A 17,975-nucleotide genomic window follows, 5' to 3' on the forward strand; every position below is an offset into this window, starting at 1 on the left:
CAACACCCTGTCGTTCTCAACTAACATCAAGGCGGTGGCCCGTTCCTGTAGGTTCATGCTCTACAACATCCGCAGAGTACGACCCTGCCTCACACAGGAAGCGGCGCAGGTCCTAATCCAGGCACTCGTCATCTCCCGTCTGGATTACTGCAACTCGCTGTTGGCTGGGCTCCCTGCCTGTGCCATTAAACCCCTACAACTCATCCAGAACGCCACAGCCCGTCTGGTGTTCAACCTTCCCAAGTTCTCTCACGTCACCCCGCTCCTCCGCTCTCTCCACTGGCTTCCAGTTGAAGCTCGCATCCGCTACAAGACCATGGTGCTTGCCTACGGAGCTGTGAGGGGAACGGCACCTCAGTACCTCCAGGCTCTGATCAGGCCCTACACCCAAACAAGGGCACTGCGTTCATCCACCTCTGGCCTGCTCGCCTCCCTACCACTGAGGAAGTACAGTTCCCGCTCAGCCCAGTCAAAACTGTTCGCTGCTCTGGCCCCCCAATGGTGGAACAAACTCCCTCACGACGCCAGGACAGCGGAGTCAATCACCACCTTCCGGAGACACCTGAAACCCCACCTCTTTAAGGAATACCTAGGATAGGATAAAGTAATCCCTCTCACCCCCCTAAAAGATTTAGATGCACTACTGTTCCACTGGATGTCATAAGGTGAATGCACCAATTTGTAAGTCGCTCTGGATAAGAGCGTCTGCTAAATGACTTAAATGTAAATGTAAATGTACTTTGAAGAATCTGACATATAAAATACATTATGATTTGTTTAACACTTTTTGGCTACTACATGACTCCATATGTGTTATTTCATAGTTTTGATGTCGTCACTATTATTCTACAATGTAGAAAATAGTGAAAATTAAAGAAAACCCCTGGAAAGAGTAGTTGTGTCCAAACTTTTGACAGGTGCTGTAGGTGTGTTACCTTTTTATTTGCTCAATCTGATTGGGTGGACCTGGTTCCCCAGTGGGTGGGCCTGGCCCTCAGGCCTACCACTGCCTAAGCCCAGGGTGGAATCATAAATTAGATTAAGCACGCAGGTCTAATCAGAGTACGGGACACATAAAATAGCATGCTGTGATTCTCCTGCCTTGTTTTCATAATTAACTATCTTTCACAACAAATGGTAATTGAGTGAGTCAATACCATTAGCAAGATCCCCAGGCAATCACTATGCTGGAATTCAATAAATCTAGTAGTCATCTTTTGCAGTACAGAGGAATAGATAAATGGAGAACGTCTTTAGAGACATAAAGATTGATCGATGGCGGTAACACATTGAGCTTGAATCATTTGCATCTTGTCATCAGACTTACCTGGATGTGAACGTGTGTCTGGAGACTGGAGGCTTCCATACTTAACTTAATCTCTTTATTCACAATTTCTCTGTATTAAGAGTAGGGCCCAGAGTATTTCCAAACCATTTGACCAGACCGGGGAAAACTCAGGGCACTAAGTAATGAGCAACCTACTAAGACCTTAGGATAAATTATTGATATATGTGATTGTGTGGATGTTGCTAATATTTTGGCATCACAACACTGAAGTGTGAGAGGCCTCCCCTATGTAAAAACCCTCAGGTTGTGAGCTCCTCGCTGCAGCACCTCCCTTCACCTCCATGCCCTGTTCATGCTGTCCCACCATGCCTCTGTCCAGGGGCTCCTCCTCAGCTTATTTCTACTGAGACAGAGCTGTTGAGCAAATGTCAATCTACTGACTATTAACCAGACCACGATTATACCAAATCATAACACAGAGATACCTAACCCAACTCCCTAGGTGGTCTGTGGAGATCTCCACTAGAGCACTTCCATAACATTGTAGGGGTCACATTCCCATTGGACATTCCCTAGTCAATCACCTTTGGTTAATCATAGGAGAGGACAGAGTATAGGCAGCGGGTGCACTAAACCAGTGACAGGGTTGTAGAATAGATCCTTGGGTGATCATGTTCCCCTATAGGGATCTCCACTCCAGGGGCAGACTGGACATACTTCTGGCAAATGCCAGTTGGGCTGGTCCATTTTTAGACCAGATAGTCTGCCTAACATGTTTTTTGTGCAAAATTATCATTAGCTGGCTCAAAAATGGGCCGGTCTCAAGAGGAAAAATGGCCCGGTGTGGGGGCCTCAAGGAAAATAATGGGCAGGGGTGTTACATGCTGACCACACCACTCGCGTCGCGTGCGTGAGCATTGCAAAATAAATGTACACATACATGTCATTCAATCATTGCACCCACACCGCTCACGCGTGCCAATGAGCATCTGTATTGACAAGCGCTAAAATAGAAGTCAGTTCCATTCAGTTCCATACTGAAAGCGGTGCAAGTCCTGCCTCTCCCATCTCCTCATTGGTTTATAAATGCAGAAACCAACGTGCCATCTCCTCATTGGTTATACCCACGTGGGTGATTGAAAGATGAACTGAGGTCAGTCGGTCGTGGTAATACACCTATGAAAGTTAGATGCCAATTGCCATATAAAGTCCAAAGAAGAAAAAGCCTGGAAAGAGGAGAGATGGCTAGAAACTATTCGGTTGACCATTTTATGTGTGGATTAATTGTCTGAGTAGAGGACCTTGTGCATTTCAGGTAAAATAACAACTCAACGTTTATATCCCAGGACAAATGATCTAGCAACAGCAAGCGTCCGGTTTGGGTATGGTGTTAGAAATGCCAGGGACGATTTTTGGTCCCAGCTCCTCTCATGCTCCCAAGTGGCGCAGCAGTCTAAGGCACTACATCTCAGTGCTAGAGGCATCACTACAGACTCTGGTTCAATTCCAGGCTGTAACATAACCAGTCGTGATTAGGAGTCCCATAGGGCAGCGCACAATTGGCCCAGTGTCGTGACTTGCCTAGTTAAATAAAGGTTCAATTAATAAAAATAATAAAAAATGTAATCCGTCCATATGTTTTCAGCTCTCCTCAGACTTGAAGTGTAGAACCCTTTCACCAGAGGCAAGCATCTCATGGATTCCAATAAGAGATGGGATTAAGAGCAATATTTCATTACTCTGTTCAGCAGAAGGCTGAGCTTAAAAAAAAAACTCACCTCTGATCTCCAAACAGCACGAGAGTGCAACGTTTATTCAAGTTCTTTGCTAAAGCGACCTGACCGTAAAATATGACACGTTGCCATTTTTATAATTAAAATTCATGACGTCATTTGGGTGAGGACACGGGTCAATGGTAAATGAAAAACAAAACATCACAGAAAAGAATGAATTGGGGCTGTTGGAAGAGAACGGGACTGGCGGCTGAGCAGCCAAGATCCTCACAGTTAATCAGCGAGATTGATTCTCTCAACATCGCCAGGCAGAGTTCTCCTTTACCACTCCATTAATGGCAGAAGTCATTGGGTTCTCATCACAGTGAGTGCACTTTGGGAATGGCTCCAATGTATATCTTTCTTATCTCGTATGGGGCTGTCTCTGCAAGTTACCATATTCATGTTATTCAATTACAACCAATAAGTCAACCATGTATCCTACTCAAGAATAAAGACTTAAGAGAAGTCAACGGGTGATTTGACAAGACTATATTTTCAATATTCTAAACCGAAAAGCACAGATGAGGTTGTCTGAGATGGGTGTGGATATGTCTTTACTTCAAGGGCACTTTGACACAACTAGAAGTGACACCAACGAGCACAGACCATTATTCCCTGAAAACACCTTGGCACTGGCAGGGATTCAAATCTCCAGGAAATGACAGACCTTGATCTGCAAGGACAACAGCATCACCTCAAGATATAATCTTTCATGAAAAACTGGTAGATGAAAGTAACCATAGGAGAAGGTTGGGTTGGCATACCTGAGGGGTACTACATTGTCTTATATCATGCTAGTGTCACATTTAGACCACATTCCCTGGAGTTAAACCCTTGCTTGAACCTTGTCAAGCAACAATATGAAAGCATTTTCATATCATCATTTTAATGTAGTATAGCTTGCCAAAAATATCTTCATTATTACGCCTTGGAAAGTGAGCCATTGGGACCACTGAAATAAGATATAGGAAACTTGGCTGATAGCAAATACTTCTGATTATTCTGATAACGTGAGGGCATGTATGAAAAATAGCGATCAGCTGAGATGTTTCAGTTGGCTTCAACAAAGAAAGACTCCCTTTGACCTAGAGTGTCAGACATCTCTAAAGCAGAGGACATCCTGGACAAAGGGATGCCAAAAAAGTAAGCAAGACAGTTGCCATGGCATTGTTGTGTTTTACTGCTTAAGGAAAGTCCAGACACTTTCAAGCTCACCAGTTAATCACTCAATGCTTTAGCCAATGCAGAGGACATAAAGTGCAGCCACACAATACCAAAAGATAGATAGGAGATTCACAGGAAAGCAGTGGAAGTTCATCTGAGAAGAACACGTTCTCATATGTCCATTCTATTTTCACCAACATAACTGAGTTGGATGTCAGAATTAGGATGTCAGTCTACTTGTTAAAGGTAACCTATACAGCAATACCCGATGAGAAAGTACATTTTAAGCTTGTGAATAATAAATTGAATGATGGTGTCAGTATTTTGGTAAGACACACTGCTGTTCATTTGGTGCTAAAATAAGTAACACAGTCAACCATCTACAGTATATCATGTGGGATTTGATACCACCGATAAGGATTTCAAGCTTCTTCCTATTCATATACTTTCATAATTGAGAAATGTATTCAATAACATCTGTCCCAGATACAATATATTGAAACTATCTGCCACCTTCTGTGAGTGGCACAATGAGGTGTGAGGGGGTCTAGTAACAGATGTGCACTGAACGCACTCTCACCCTCACCTCCTTTTGCCGGAACATCATAAGACCATAAATACTCCTGCTGGTCATGTCAGTGAAACAGATGGCTATGGGTTACTTCTCTATCCTCGCTCTGTGGACGTGGCCTCACAAACAGAGGAGTCCAGGTCCCACCAAGCATGAGCAGGAGGATATGGGGCTCACCAAGCTGAAAAATAGGAGGGAACTGTATGACAGCCCAATGCTTGTTTGCAGAGGGGGTCTCTTTACTTCCTATGCATACAATGAGGGTCAATGCAATGTGTCAGAAATGACAGAATGTTGGACGGGGGAGTTTGGAGTGGGCTTGCTAATATGAGAATAGACCGCATCTAGATTCTACACAGGGTTAACAGCATGCTTAGGTCACATCGACCAGGAATAGAAATGTATCCCGTAAACAGGCATCCGGTGACCATGACAAAATGAAAAGGGATCACTGTAGTGTCATAGTCGGGGATTTGGCTAGTGATTTCAACCTATGTTTTTCTGTCTGTAAATTGAACTCAGGTGGATGAGGAAGTTCAGTGGAATAAACAATACTATTGCAGAAATATGAGATAAAAGTCATCTTCAAAGTTGACAAATATATATATATATATATATATATATATATATATATATATAATATATTACAAACAAAACAAAATCACATATTTTGTGCGGAACCAGCGTGATGTATTGCCATTACTCAATATTAATACAAAATATCAATGTTATTTTACTGGTGCAATGGTTCAGGTACATCATATTTTTGACAATATACGTTATTGAGAATACGTTGTATCATATATGCATGATTCGAGATTAGGGTCAATGGTATAATTTGGATGTTACAATGTAATACCTGCTGTATAACGTCACCCATCTACTATAGCGAATCAAGCGACTCGCTTTCGGTTTGTGGGCCTTAATTGATGTTTAAGCAATTGCAAAAAAATGTAGATACAACACACAGTTGAAACACTCTACAGCACATACATTATCTTTAATTCTGAAGAAAAGCTTACTTTAAATCCAAATGAAAGTCCTCTTGCCCTCCGCTGTTAACATCGCAGCTGCTCCTTTAAAACGAGCCACGTGTTTTTCCTGAACGGCAAATGATTGTTGAAGAACAGAAAGCTTTAATGCGTGCTTGTCTTGACGATTCTTTTGGTTATGATAATATTTATCAGTATTCTTCCACAGGCTACTCATATAGTTTTACGTTATGTTTTCACAAAGAGCGCTCTCCACCTGCCTTCTAGTGGAGCCAGCATAAAAATTAGTTAATTCAACGCGTAGGGATGCAATCCATTTCAGTTAAATATTTTGCGTTACAATTCGTTGTTGTCTATTGTTCCTTCCAACGCAGCCTCGTGTATTGCCCGATTTCACAGTCAGTCACTAACTATCGCAGTAGGCTACACGCGCATGATTGTTTCAACGTGACTCCTGGCAGCGGGAGAGAGATGGTTGGTGTTGAAACCGCAGCTGTCTCCGACAGGCTCAAACGAATATCCACACCAGAGAGAAAGAGAAAAGGGGTTGGTGTAGAGTAGGGGGGCAGTAACCCTGAGTCAGAGCTCCTTTGTGCAATCCCAAATCTGTCTCGTCTGAATCAACCTCACCCATTTCCTCCAATAGTAGTTGTGTATCCTCTGAGTCTGTCTGACTGTCTACCAGGTTAGTCATGGCATGACTTTCTGTTTATGATACACTATATGGCCAAAAGTATGTGGACACCTGATGTTGGAACAGAGCTGTTGGGACTTGCTTCCATTCAGCCACAAGAACACTAGGGAGGTCGGGCACTAATTATTATTCCAATTCATCCCAAAGGTGTTCGGTTGGGTTGAAGTCAGGTCTCTGTGCAGGCCAGACAAGTTCTTCCACACAGATCTCGATAAACCCTTTCTATATGGACCTCTGCTTTGTGCATGGGGGAATTGTCATGCTGAAACAGGAAAGGGCCTTCCAACAAAGTTGGAAGCACAGAATCGTCTAGAATGTCATTGTATGTTGTAGCGTTAAGATTTCCCTTCCCAGGAATTAAGGGGCCTAACCCGAACCATGAAAAACAGCCTCAAACCATTATTCCTCAAAAAAGTATTTAGTCAGCCACCAATTGTGCAAGTTCTCCACTTAAAAAGATGAGAGAGGCCTGTAATTTTCATCATAGGTACACTTCAACTATGACAGACAAAAATAGAAAAAAAAATCCAGGATTTTTAATGAATTCATTTGCAAATTATGGTGGAAAATAAGTATTTGGTCAATAACAAAAGTTTCTCTCAATACTTTGTTATATACCCTTTGTTAGATCTCCTCTAGAGCAGTGATGTTTTGGGGCTGTTGCAGGGAAACATGGACTTTCAACTCCCTCCAAAGATTTTCTATGGGGTTGATATATGGAGACTGGCTAGGCCACTCCAGGACCTTGAAATGCTTCTTACGAAGCCACTCCTTCGTTGCCCGGGCGGTGTGTTTGGGATCATTGTCATGCTGAAAGACCCAGCCACGTTTCATCTTCAATGCCCTTGCTGATGGAAGGAGGTTTTCACTCAAAATCTCACGATACATGGCCCCATTCATTCTTTCCTTTACACGGATCAGTCGTCCTGGTCCCTTTGCAGAAAAACAGCCTCAAAGCATGATGTTTCCACCCCCTGCTTCACAGTAGGTATGGTGTTCTTTGGATGCAACTCAGCATTTTTTGTCCTCAAAACACGACGAGTTGAGTTTTTACCAAAAAGTTATATTTTGGTTTCATCTGACCATATGACATTCTCCCAATCTTCTTCTGGATCATCCAAATGCTCTCTAGCAAACTTCAGACGGGCCTGGACATGTACTGGCTTAAGCAGGGGGACACGTCTGGCACTGCAGGATTTGAGTCCCTGGCGGCGTAGTGTGTTACTGATGGTAGGCTTTGTTACTTTGGTCCCAGCTCTCTGCAGGTCATTCACTAGGTCCCCCCACTGCACTGGTTCTGGGATTTTTTTCTTGTGATCATTTTGACCCCACGGGGTGAGATCTTGCGTGGAGCCCCAGATCGAGGGAGATTATCAGTGGTCTTGTATGTCTTCCATTTCCTAATAATTGCTCCCACAGTTGATTTCTTCAAACCAAGCTGCTTACCTATTGCAGATTCAGTCTTCCCAGCCTGGTGCAGGTCTACAATTTTGTTTCTGGTGTCCTTTGACCGCTCTTTGGTCTTGGCCATAGTGGAGTTTGGAGTGTGACTGTTTGAGGTTGTGGACAGGTGTCTTTTATACTGATAACAAGTTCAAACAGGTGCCATTAATACAGGTAACGAATGGAGGACAGAGGAGCCTCTTAAAGAAGAAGTTACAGGTCTGTGAGAGCCAGAAATCTTGCTTGTTTGTAGGTGACCAAATACTTATTTTCCACCATAATTTGCAAATAAATTCATTAAAAATCCTACAATGTGATTTTCTGGATTTTTTTTCTTCTCATTTTGTCTGTCATAGTTGAAGTGTAGCTATGATGAAAATTACAGGCCTCTCTCATCTTCTTAAGTGGGAGAACTTGCACAATTGGTGGCTGACTAAATACTTTTTTGCCCCACTGTATATATATATATAGATATAATATAGAAATACAATTATTCCCTCAAAAATCATTATTTCACCTTTCACCCCCAGGGGTAGAAGGGGATCTGTTGGAGTAAGAGGTGTGGAATAAAAATAGCCATATCCCCGCTTGGATTTACAAGACAATCCAGGTTGGGGGACACCAGGAGATAGCCAGTGTTATCATTAGCCTCCAACTGTTAGCTCTCTTGTTACTATCTAAAAATTGAATGAGTTAGTTTATGACTACCAAATTGTAGTGATTCTATGGAGCCAAGAAGCTGCTGAGATAATGTAAGTACTGTGACTAATGTCAGAGAGGAAGGGCCTGGGAGGGGAGGGCCTGTTCCTTCAGCATAAATTCTGAAATCCTGGTGAAAGAATGTGATGTATTGAAAATCAAGAGGTTTCCTCCCAATGGAACAATATTTTTTTATTTAACCTTTATTTCACTAGGCAAGTTACAAATTCTTATTTACATTGACGGCCTACCCAGGCCAAACCCTAACGATGCTGGGCCAATTGTGAGCCCAGCACCATCCGTCCATGTATATACATATAAGGTACCAGTCAAAAGTTTGGACACACCTACTCATTATAGGGTTTTTCTTTATTTTTACTATTTTCCACATTGTGGAATAATAGTGAAGACATCAAAACTAGGAAATAACACATATGGAATTGTATTTTATTTAACTAGGCAAGTCAAGGCAAGTCAAGAATCTCAAAATCAACTGTTTAGAGGAGACTGCGTAAATCAGGCCTTCATGGTCAAATTGCTGCAAAGGAACCACTACTAACGAACCCCAATAATAAGTAGAGACTTGCTTAGGCCAAGAAACATGAGCAATCGACATTAGACCAGTGGACATCTGTCCTTTGTTCTGATGAGTCCAAATTTGAGATTGGAAGAGGAATTGTGATGATGTGGGGGTGCTTTGCTGGTGACACTGTCGTGATTTATTTAGAATTCAAGGCACACCTAACCAGCATGGCTACCACAGCATTCTGCAGCGATACGCCATCCCATCTGGTTTGCGCTTAGTTAGTGGGACTATCATTTGTTTTTCAACAGGACAATGACCCAAAACATCTTCAGACTGTGTTAGGGTTATTTGACCAAGAAGGAGAGTGATGGAGTGCTGCATTAGATGACCTGGTCTCAACAATCACCTGACATCAACCCAATTGAGATGGTTTGGGATGAGTTGGACCGCAGAGTGAGCGAAAAGAAGTGAACAAGTGCTCAGCATATGTGGGAACTCCTTCAGGACTGTTGGAAAAGCATTCCAGGTGAAGCTGGTTGAGAGAATGCCAAGAGTGTGCAAAGCTGTCGTCAATGCAAAGGGTGGCTACTTTGAAGAACCTCAAATATAAAATATATTTTTGATTTGTTTAACACTTTTTTGGTTACTACATGATTCCATATGCGTTATTTTGACTTGACAGAGAGAACAGGGGAGTGACTCGTGATACATCAGAGACTCGTGATACATCAGAGAGAGTGTACTTTGTTATAAAATACAGCAGATAACATTCAAATAATAATTAAAAACAATTGGGGAATCATCCAAAGTGATACTCTACTACGCCAAGTCTTCCCAGAGCCACCAGTCATAAGCTTTAATAGATGTCCTACACTAAATGACAAATTAGTCCACAGCTATCTTCCTGGTGACTCTCAAAAAACTTGGCTAGACCACAAACCCAGGGGCTCTTTAAAATGCAACCACTGAAGAAATATTGTACAGAAAAAAAACATTTAGTTGACACAGCTTCTAAAATGGAGTATCAGGTCAAGCATTTCATTAACTACAAAACCACTCATGTCATCTACAGATTGGAATGTCCACAGTGCAAGGTGTTCTACATTGGACAAACAAAGAGACGCCTTCAAGACCGCTTAGTGGAACACAAGTACGCCATACCACCGTCTTGAACAGCTAAACCAGAGGGAAAGTTCTTGGATTTACAAACTACAGGCCACTAAGTACCCTGGATTAAATGAAGATATGGATTTACAAACTGCAGCCCACTAAGTACCCTGGATTAAATGAAGATATGGATTTACAAACTACAGGCCACTAAGTACCCTGGTTTAAATGAAGATATGGATTTACAAACTACAGGCCACTAAGTACCCTGGTTTAAATGAAGATATAGATTTACAAACTACAGGCCACTAAGTACCCTGGTTTAAATGAAGATATGGATTTACAGACTACAGGCCACTAAATACCCTGGTTTAAATGAAGATATGGATTTACAACTACAGGCCACTAAGTACCCTGGTTTAAATGAAGATATGGACTTACAGACTTCAGGCCACTAAATACCCTGGTTTAAATGAAGATATGGATTTACAAACTACAGGCCACTAAGTACCCTGGTTTAAATGAAGATATGGATTTACAGACTGCAGCCCACTAAGTACCCTGGTTTAAATGAAGATATGGATTTACAAACTACAGGCCACTAAGTACCCTGGTTTAAATGAAGATATGGATTTACAGACTGCAGCCCACTAAGTACCCTGGATTAAATGAAGATATGGATTTCTTACCTTTCCTGTAGGGTTGTGATAGGTCTATTTATTGTCCTCTAGTGGACATTTTGCTCCATTGCCCTCAGCTATGTTTAGATGGTTGTTGTCCATGTTTACTGTGTTCTAGTGTACTATGGAATAGATTGCTTTCCTATTCTTGGCATTTTGCCCAGTTTCCCTTCCTCCTATTGTTTTATACGCATTATTTAATTGTTTGATGTCTTCACTATTATTCTACAATGTAGAAAATAGTAAAAATAAAGAAAAACCCTTGAATGAGTAGATGTGTCCCAATGTTTGACTGGTACTGTATATAAAGTATATATATAGTAAACAAATACTCCTTTCCATTGAGGTTCATTTCAACGAGTCAGTTTGTTTGTAAGGAGCCATACCTTGTGACAGGCGGACCGGTTTGGTGACAGGAAGCCCGTCTGTGGCACACTGGTTCCCACAGGGGTGGAGAGTGATGATCCCTGCCCGGTTCTCTATGTAGCAGTGCTGGGCGGCAACTCCTGGGCCCTGGATGCTGATGTCCATCGCCCCATGGCCCAACGTGGTCCTGCCTTCAGGAGCAACACCCAGAAGAGTATGAGAAAACTTTGGACACTGTAACTGAGAGATTCTAGCCTGGTGGTAGCCTGATCTGTTCATACAATAAACGGAGTCGGCTAAAGAAGTACTAAAATATTACTGCCAGGCTAGAATGATCCCTCGATGTTCATAGAAGCAGTCTCATCAAACTATGTTGCCAAGAGAAGAATGTGGCTGTATGTTGACTGTGGCTGTTTGTGGCTGTAAATTGAACCTCAACTACAGTGTTTTACTTATTGTGTTCAACGTCCATGTTGTTACTGTATAATGACAAAGTTACCTATTAATTAAGTGACAGAACAACTTGGAAGAGAAGTGAAACCCTGAAAATAAGTGAATGATTGCGTAATCTTGTTTCATTCTGGTTTAATCCGTTGTACAAGTCTTTGTAACTCATGGCGAGAGTCAATGTCATATCCAGCAGTCATTCATTAAACTAGGCAGACATGCTAAGTAGAAATGCTTTGTTGCTAAATCACATTCCACCCTCCACAACCCCCTCCTTCCGCCCAACACTGACCGTGTCCAGCCTCATCTCTACTGGGGCTCCAGATAAGAGGAGAAAACACAGTGGAATGTCACATCACAGTGCAATACGCATTCTCATCCTCTCTCCCCCCTGGACCAAGGCTTCCTCCCAAATAGCACCTTAATCCCTATAACGTGCATTACTTTTGACCAAGGCCCATAGGGAATAAGCTGCCATTATATAGGGTATCTGGTGTCATTTGGGATGCAGCCTTTTCATTGCATTCCATACCCAACTCCCCGCAGAACTCCAGACAAACCGAGAGGGGCTTGGAGAAAGGAATTCCCCAGATGAATGGGTAGCAGTGGTGGACATTGCAGGAGGTGGGGTGGGGGTACTAAAGGGGTGTTAGGGAGGGATGGTGGTGGGGGTTGAGGTCAGGGCCAAATTGTGGTGTAGATATTGGTGGGGGGCGAATAGTAGACAGAGGGTCCATCTGGCCAGCGAAAATCTCACTTTTAAAAAGTTAATTTTCTGTTAACTCATACCCAAATAATGTGGTTGACTCATCCCATACTCGTATTTGTGTCCAAAGCATACATTGGAGAGAAAAACACTTAAAAAAACCCACCTCAAACTTGTAACTCAAACAGACTATTTAAAAAATGCTTGCACCATTCCAACACAGAAAGTTGCTTTTTAGCATCATTAATTACCATTTTGCTGGACAACTGGTGAAAGGAAGGAAAACTATTTAACTTAATTATTGGTAATATTTCACAGAAATCTGGAAACACTGGACAGTTACATTAAAGGTCGACTTTGGGCATAAATGCAAAAATAACGGTTTTATTTCTAATTTTTATTTATGACATTTTTTGTATTCACCTGGTATGATCAATGCACCATCATATCAGGTAATTTAATGCTAAAACATTTTTTATAATGAGTGAATAAGATATTTAGCCACAGAAGTGCCATTTCTTAGTGGTCTCTACTTATTCCATCCAAAAACAAATCCTGTGAAATTACCTCAATACATACTGGAGAAGTTACTGGCTACCTACAAGTGGCTAGCTTAGCTAACGACCTAGCTACATCGGTTGCGGTGTGCATGACCAGAATGACATATCGATAAACCTCCAAGGGCACACCCCATTTCTGTTTGAAAATTGAGAAAGAGGAGGAATTGGACAGTTTTTCAAGCCCAAAGTCGACAATTAAAGAACATTTCCTGCAATTCTACGCATTTTGCCATTGCTTATGACGTATGATGTCGGGGGGGGCCCCATTTTTTAAAATAAATTATTGGGGGGGACGAATCAACCTGTTCTGCCTTCGGGCAATTTCACCGATGGGTTGAGGGGTTAGGGTGGGGGCTTTCAGAGTGCTGCCCCCTTCCCCTGCTGTCACATGGTTCTGAAATTGAGGTGACAACAGAGTCAGAGCACAGCCTATTTAATCCTGCTGGGACTGAGGTGTGTGTGTGTGTGTGTGTGTGTGTGTGTGTGTGTGTGTGTGTGTGTGTGTGTGTGTGTGTGTGTGTGTGTGTGTGTGTGTGTGTGTGTGTGTGTGTGTGTGTGTGTGTGTGTGTGTGTGTGTGTGAGTGTGAGTGTGTGTGTGTGTATAGCCAATAGAGGTTATTGTGGTACTGAAGTGAACTGAAGGCTGAAGGACATGCCACTGTCAGTTTTACGCTCCTGGGGCTGTGAGCATATGCATGTTCCTGTATTATGCGCTCCATTGAGTGTGTGCACGCAAATCCCCACTATTCAAAAGCACACATGAAAAATCAAAAGAAGTGTAAGAACCAAGCAAATGCTCACGCCACAGAGTATCTCAATTCCTTTACATTTCACTATTGACATTTGGATAGAAGAAATATTAGCTCACCTTCAGGAAGGGGCAGCAGTGTGATGGCCGTACTGAGACGGCCACTGCCCAGACTGACCAGATGGGGGCGCTCTGCCTGGACCTTCAGCCCCTTGCCGCTCTCAAACAGATCCAGTGGCGTGCTCTATGAACAGAAAGGTCACAGACTCAATTATCAGAGTATTAACTCCATTTGGCCTCACATGGCAGTCTACAGTGCATTCGGAAAGTATTCAGACCCCTTGACTTTTTCCACATTTTGTTATGTTACAGCCTCATTCTAAAATGGATTACAATTAATTTTTTCAATCTACACACAATACCCCATAATGAAAAAGCACAAGCTTGGCACACCTGTATTTGGGGAGTTTCTCCGATGCTCTCAAGCTCTGTCAGGTTGGATGGGGAGCGTCGCTGCACAGCTATTTTCAGGTCTCTCCAGACATGTTCGATCAGGTTCAAGTCCGGGGTCTGGCTGGGCCACTCAAGGACATTCAGAGACTTGTCCCGAAGCCACTTTTGCATTGTCTTGGCTGTGTGCTTAGGGTCATTGTCCTGTTGGAAGGTGAACCTTCGCCCCGGTCTGAGGTTCTGCACGCTCTGGAGCAGGTTTTCATCAAGGATCTCTATTTACTTTGCTCCCTTCATCTTTTTCTTGATCCTGACTAGTCTCCCAGTCCCTGCCTCTGAAAAACATCCCCACAGCATGATGCTGCCACCACAATGCTCCACCGTAGGGATGGTGCCTGGTTTCCTCCACATGTGACGCTTGGCATTCAGGCCAAATAGTTCAATCTTGGTTTTGTCAGACTAGAGAATCTTGTTTATCATGGTCTGAGAGTCCTTTAGATACCTTTTGGCATCCAAACGGGCTGTCATGTGCCTTTTACTGAGGAGTGGCTTCCGTCTGGCCACTCAACCATAAAGGCCTGATTGGTGGAGTGCTGCAGGGATGGTTGTCCTTCTGGAAGGTTCTCCCATCTCCACAGAGGAAGTCTGGAGCTCTGTCAGAGTCTGGAGCTTGGTCAGTTTGCTCAGTTTGGCTGGGCAGCCAGCTCTAGGAAGAGTCTTGGTGGTTCCGAACTTCTTCAATTTAAGAATGATGGAGGGCTCTGGGTTCTTGGGGATCTTCAATGCTGCAGACATTTTTTGGTATCCTTCCCCAGATCTTTGCCTCGGCACAATCCTGTCTCGGAGCTGTACAGACAATTCTTTCAACCTCATGGCTTGGTTTTTGCTGTGACATGCACTGTCAACTGTGGGACCTTATATAGACAGGTGTGTGCCTTTCCAAATCATGTCCAATCAATTGAATTTACCACAGGTGAACTCCAATCAAGTTGTAGAAAAATCTCAAGGATGATCCATGTTAACAGGATGCATCTGAGTTCAATTTCGAGTCTCATAGCAAAGGGTCTGAATACTTATGTAAATAATGTATTTCTGGTTTCTATTTTTAATGCATTTGCAAAAATGTCTAAGAACCTGTTTTTGCTTTGTCATTATGGGGTATGGTGTGTGGAAAACGAAAGGGGTAAAGTTGTATGTTAATGATTGGAAGCAGACTTAATATCATCAAATATTTTGGAAAAGGCAAATGGGATAGAGAATAGACCTTTAGACAACTACCCTCAAGCTACAGTTGGCCTTTTGACTAACCATTAACACACCCTCAATGGACGGATGCTCCCTTACACTTCAAAAGACAGTCACACAATACATGTTCACTATCCAGACGAACAGTCAGGACAAAACACGACATTATATGACCATGTCGGCTATTCAGAATGATCCCTTTCATTATTTATCTATTCATAAGCACAATATGTTTCAACACTGTTTTAGCAGCTACACTGGATCACAGGCCTACATTATGGTTCATTTCATAGCCCAGGGACATCCAGCCTGTATGAATGTATTCTCTGTGTGATGGCATTGCTCTAGCTGGCTGCTGGTGCTGTTTACATATCACTTTATACAGAGAGAGTGTGAGCTGTGAAGGAGCCTAGTTATGCCCGCAGAGCAAAAACACCAGCATGGGGTTTTGGGCTTTGGGGAGAAGGAGTTGTCATGGTAACAGCACTCACTTGAAACCGCTGAAGCACTGAGAGCTGCAATTAAGAGATTACTTCCTGGAAGACATTTCATATGAGCTAAGTTGTGAAGAACCTCTTTGTCATCATCATCATAACATCTCTCTGAATGTGTAGCACACTTGGGGTTTGTATTTCATTTTAGTCCAAATTAATTAATTTGATACCTAGGCTACTCTAACATTGTACTGCAGAAGACTAGAGGGAGTAAAATGGTTGAGCCCAGTTATCATTAGCCCAATGTATGGCATGCTACTTTGAGTCTGTTGCATATCCTTGCTGATAATCTTTCTCGTTCACCCGCTTTACAATCAACCCCTGCACACCAAGCAGCAGTATGATAGATCATGAAGTCAGCCTCTCTGTTGGGTGGCCACCCATGGCTGTCCAAATAGGATGATCTACCTTCAATTAGATCGATCAGTTAAAGCTGGGCCCGGGTGAAGAGGATAGGGGTGATAGATTATAATAGTTTTAACGCGCAGGCCTGCTAGCAGTAGTGACCAGATGCAGTAGATGAGGGCCCAGGAGTGCTGTGGGGGATAGCGTAATCACATTTTGGACTAGGCCTAATCACCATGCCACCATTTTGTAGTAGGTGATGAAATGTTGAAATCCCACATGGCCTCCTTGTCACTGTCTACTGGCTGTCATCAGGGTGGTGTTCAGTAGGGACAAAACGTTTTGAAACGGAGTGAAACAGATGCTACCTAAACCTGTCCAATATAAATAACAATTTTTATTTTCCATTGCCAATTTGTTTTGCAACAGTGTGCCCTACTGAACACAACCCCCCAAAATCCTCATTAAACCTTACTGAGACGTCTCTGAAAAAAACATACAAGTGTTTCCTGCTTGATAGGCTAAAGACCTACTGTAACAAGTTCAATCTCTTCTGTCAGCCTCCCTTTGATATTTTTCACTTTGATGTCTTATGCTGGTTTAGTCATTGTCTCTCTCTGCATGTCAATATAGGTTACTGTATTAGTGGCACCGAGCTGCAGTTTCCTGTGTGCTACTGCTCCCCTGTGGCACTCCAGAGCTCTGAAACTCTGTCTACTGCTTTAAGCCCTGAGCCCTGCCTCCCGTTCCCTCTCTAACTCTCCAGCCCCTCTTCCTCTCTCCACTCTCTATGTCCACCTCATCTTTCTCCTACTTCACATTTCTATGACCTTCCTCCCTCCCTGCTCTCTCTCTCCTCTCTCCTCTCTCCTCTCTCCTCTCTCTCACCCCCTCCCCTCCCCCCTTTCAAACTACAAATTGCAAATTGCATTATGGACCACCTGACTTGATGTACAGCTGGTGTAGGACTATATTACCCAGACAGGAAGAAGACATTCAATGTCAGTATCCCTTTAATTACAAACCCAAATTCCTGGCAGTTTGGCAAGCGCTGCCATTTGCTCTCCGTGCCCATTATAGCTGTTCCTTCACCTTTACCTTGATTGGTAGGTTGTTTCAATCTATTTTTATCTATAGCAGGGCTTTTCAGGAGCAGACTAGCAGCCCATTGTGCTATAAAGTTGTAACACACATTAGGAGACTCAGACTTTGATGTCTACGTTTAAAAAAACAGTGATCTGTAGCTACACTGCATCATATCACACCTGCATTCAAATACTATTAGCAGTACTTGACTGGGGCAGGAGCTCACTGGAACTGAGTACCTCCACCTAAAATGTTCTTCTTCTTGAGTTTCTGCACCTTCTTTAAAATATTAGCTCAAAGGTTTTGAGAAGTTCCTGCACCTAAATATAAATGGTACCAGGACCAAAAATAAGTGCCGCCACCTATTTCAGTCCATGTCCAAGTCACTGACTATTTTACATCTTTCAAATTCCTTAAGCGTTTGTTTTAGCCTGCCTGGAGTGCCAGATGGGCGGAGTTTGCACTTTTGGACTATTCTACTGGTTCCATTGCGCCAGGCAAGTTCAATCATGCCCAGCTAAATGATTTAAAAATGATTTAAAATAGTATTTGAACCCAGGTTTCAGCAACACAGAGCCATGCCAACCCC

General features: G+C 42.8%; 1 protein-coding gene across 14 annotated transcripts in view; it reads right to left on the reverse strand.

Moving 5' to 3' along the window:
- Positions 1-17,975, reverse strand: part of LOC115141261 (pleckstrin homology-like domain family B member 1) — a 109,114-nt gene that overhangs the window by 67,489 nt on the left and 23,650 nt on the right. For 12 of the 14 annotated variants that reach the window (XM_065000288.1, XM_065000282.1, XM_065000281.1 and 9 more), the window contains exons 3-4: positions 13,887-14,010; positions 11,326-11,496 (exon numbers count right to left, since the gene is read on the reverse strand). In XM_065000288.1, coding sequence (XP_064856360.1) covers positions 11,326-11,496; positions 13,887-14,010 — 295 coding nt within the window. Of the gene's footprint in view, positions 1-4,813; positions 4,980-5,820; positions 6,306-11,325; positions 11,497-13,886; positions 14,011-17,975 lie in introns of those variants that run through there. The other 2 variants (XM_065000291.1, XM_065000290.1) reach the window with 2 other exon arrangements.

This window comes from Oncorhynchus nerka, linkage group LG14 (genome assembly GCF_034236695.1).
Source record: "Oncorhynchus nerka isolate Pitt River linkage group LG14, Oner_Uvic_2.0, whole genome shotgun sequence".
Classification (NCBI taxonomy): domain Eukaryota; kingdom Metazoa; phylum Chordata; class Actinopteri; order Salmoniformes; family Salmonidae; genus Oncorhynchus; species Oncorhynchus nerka.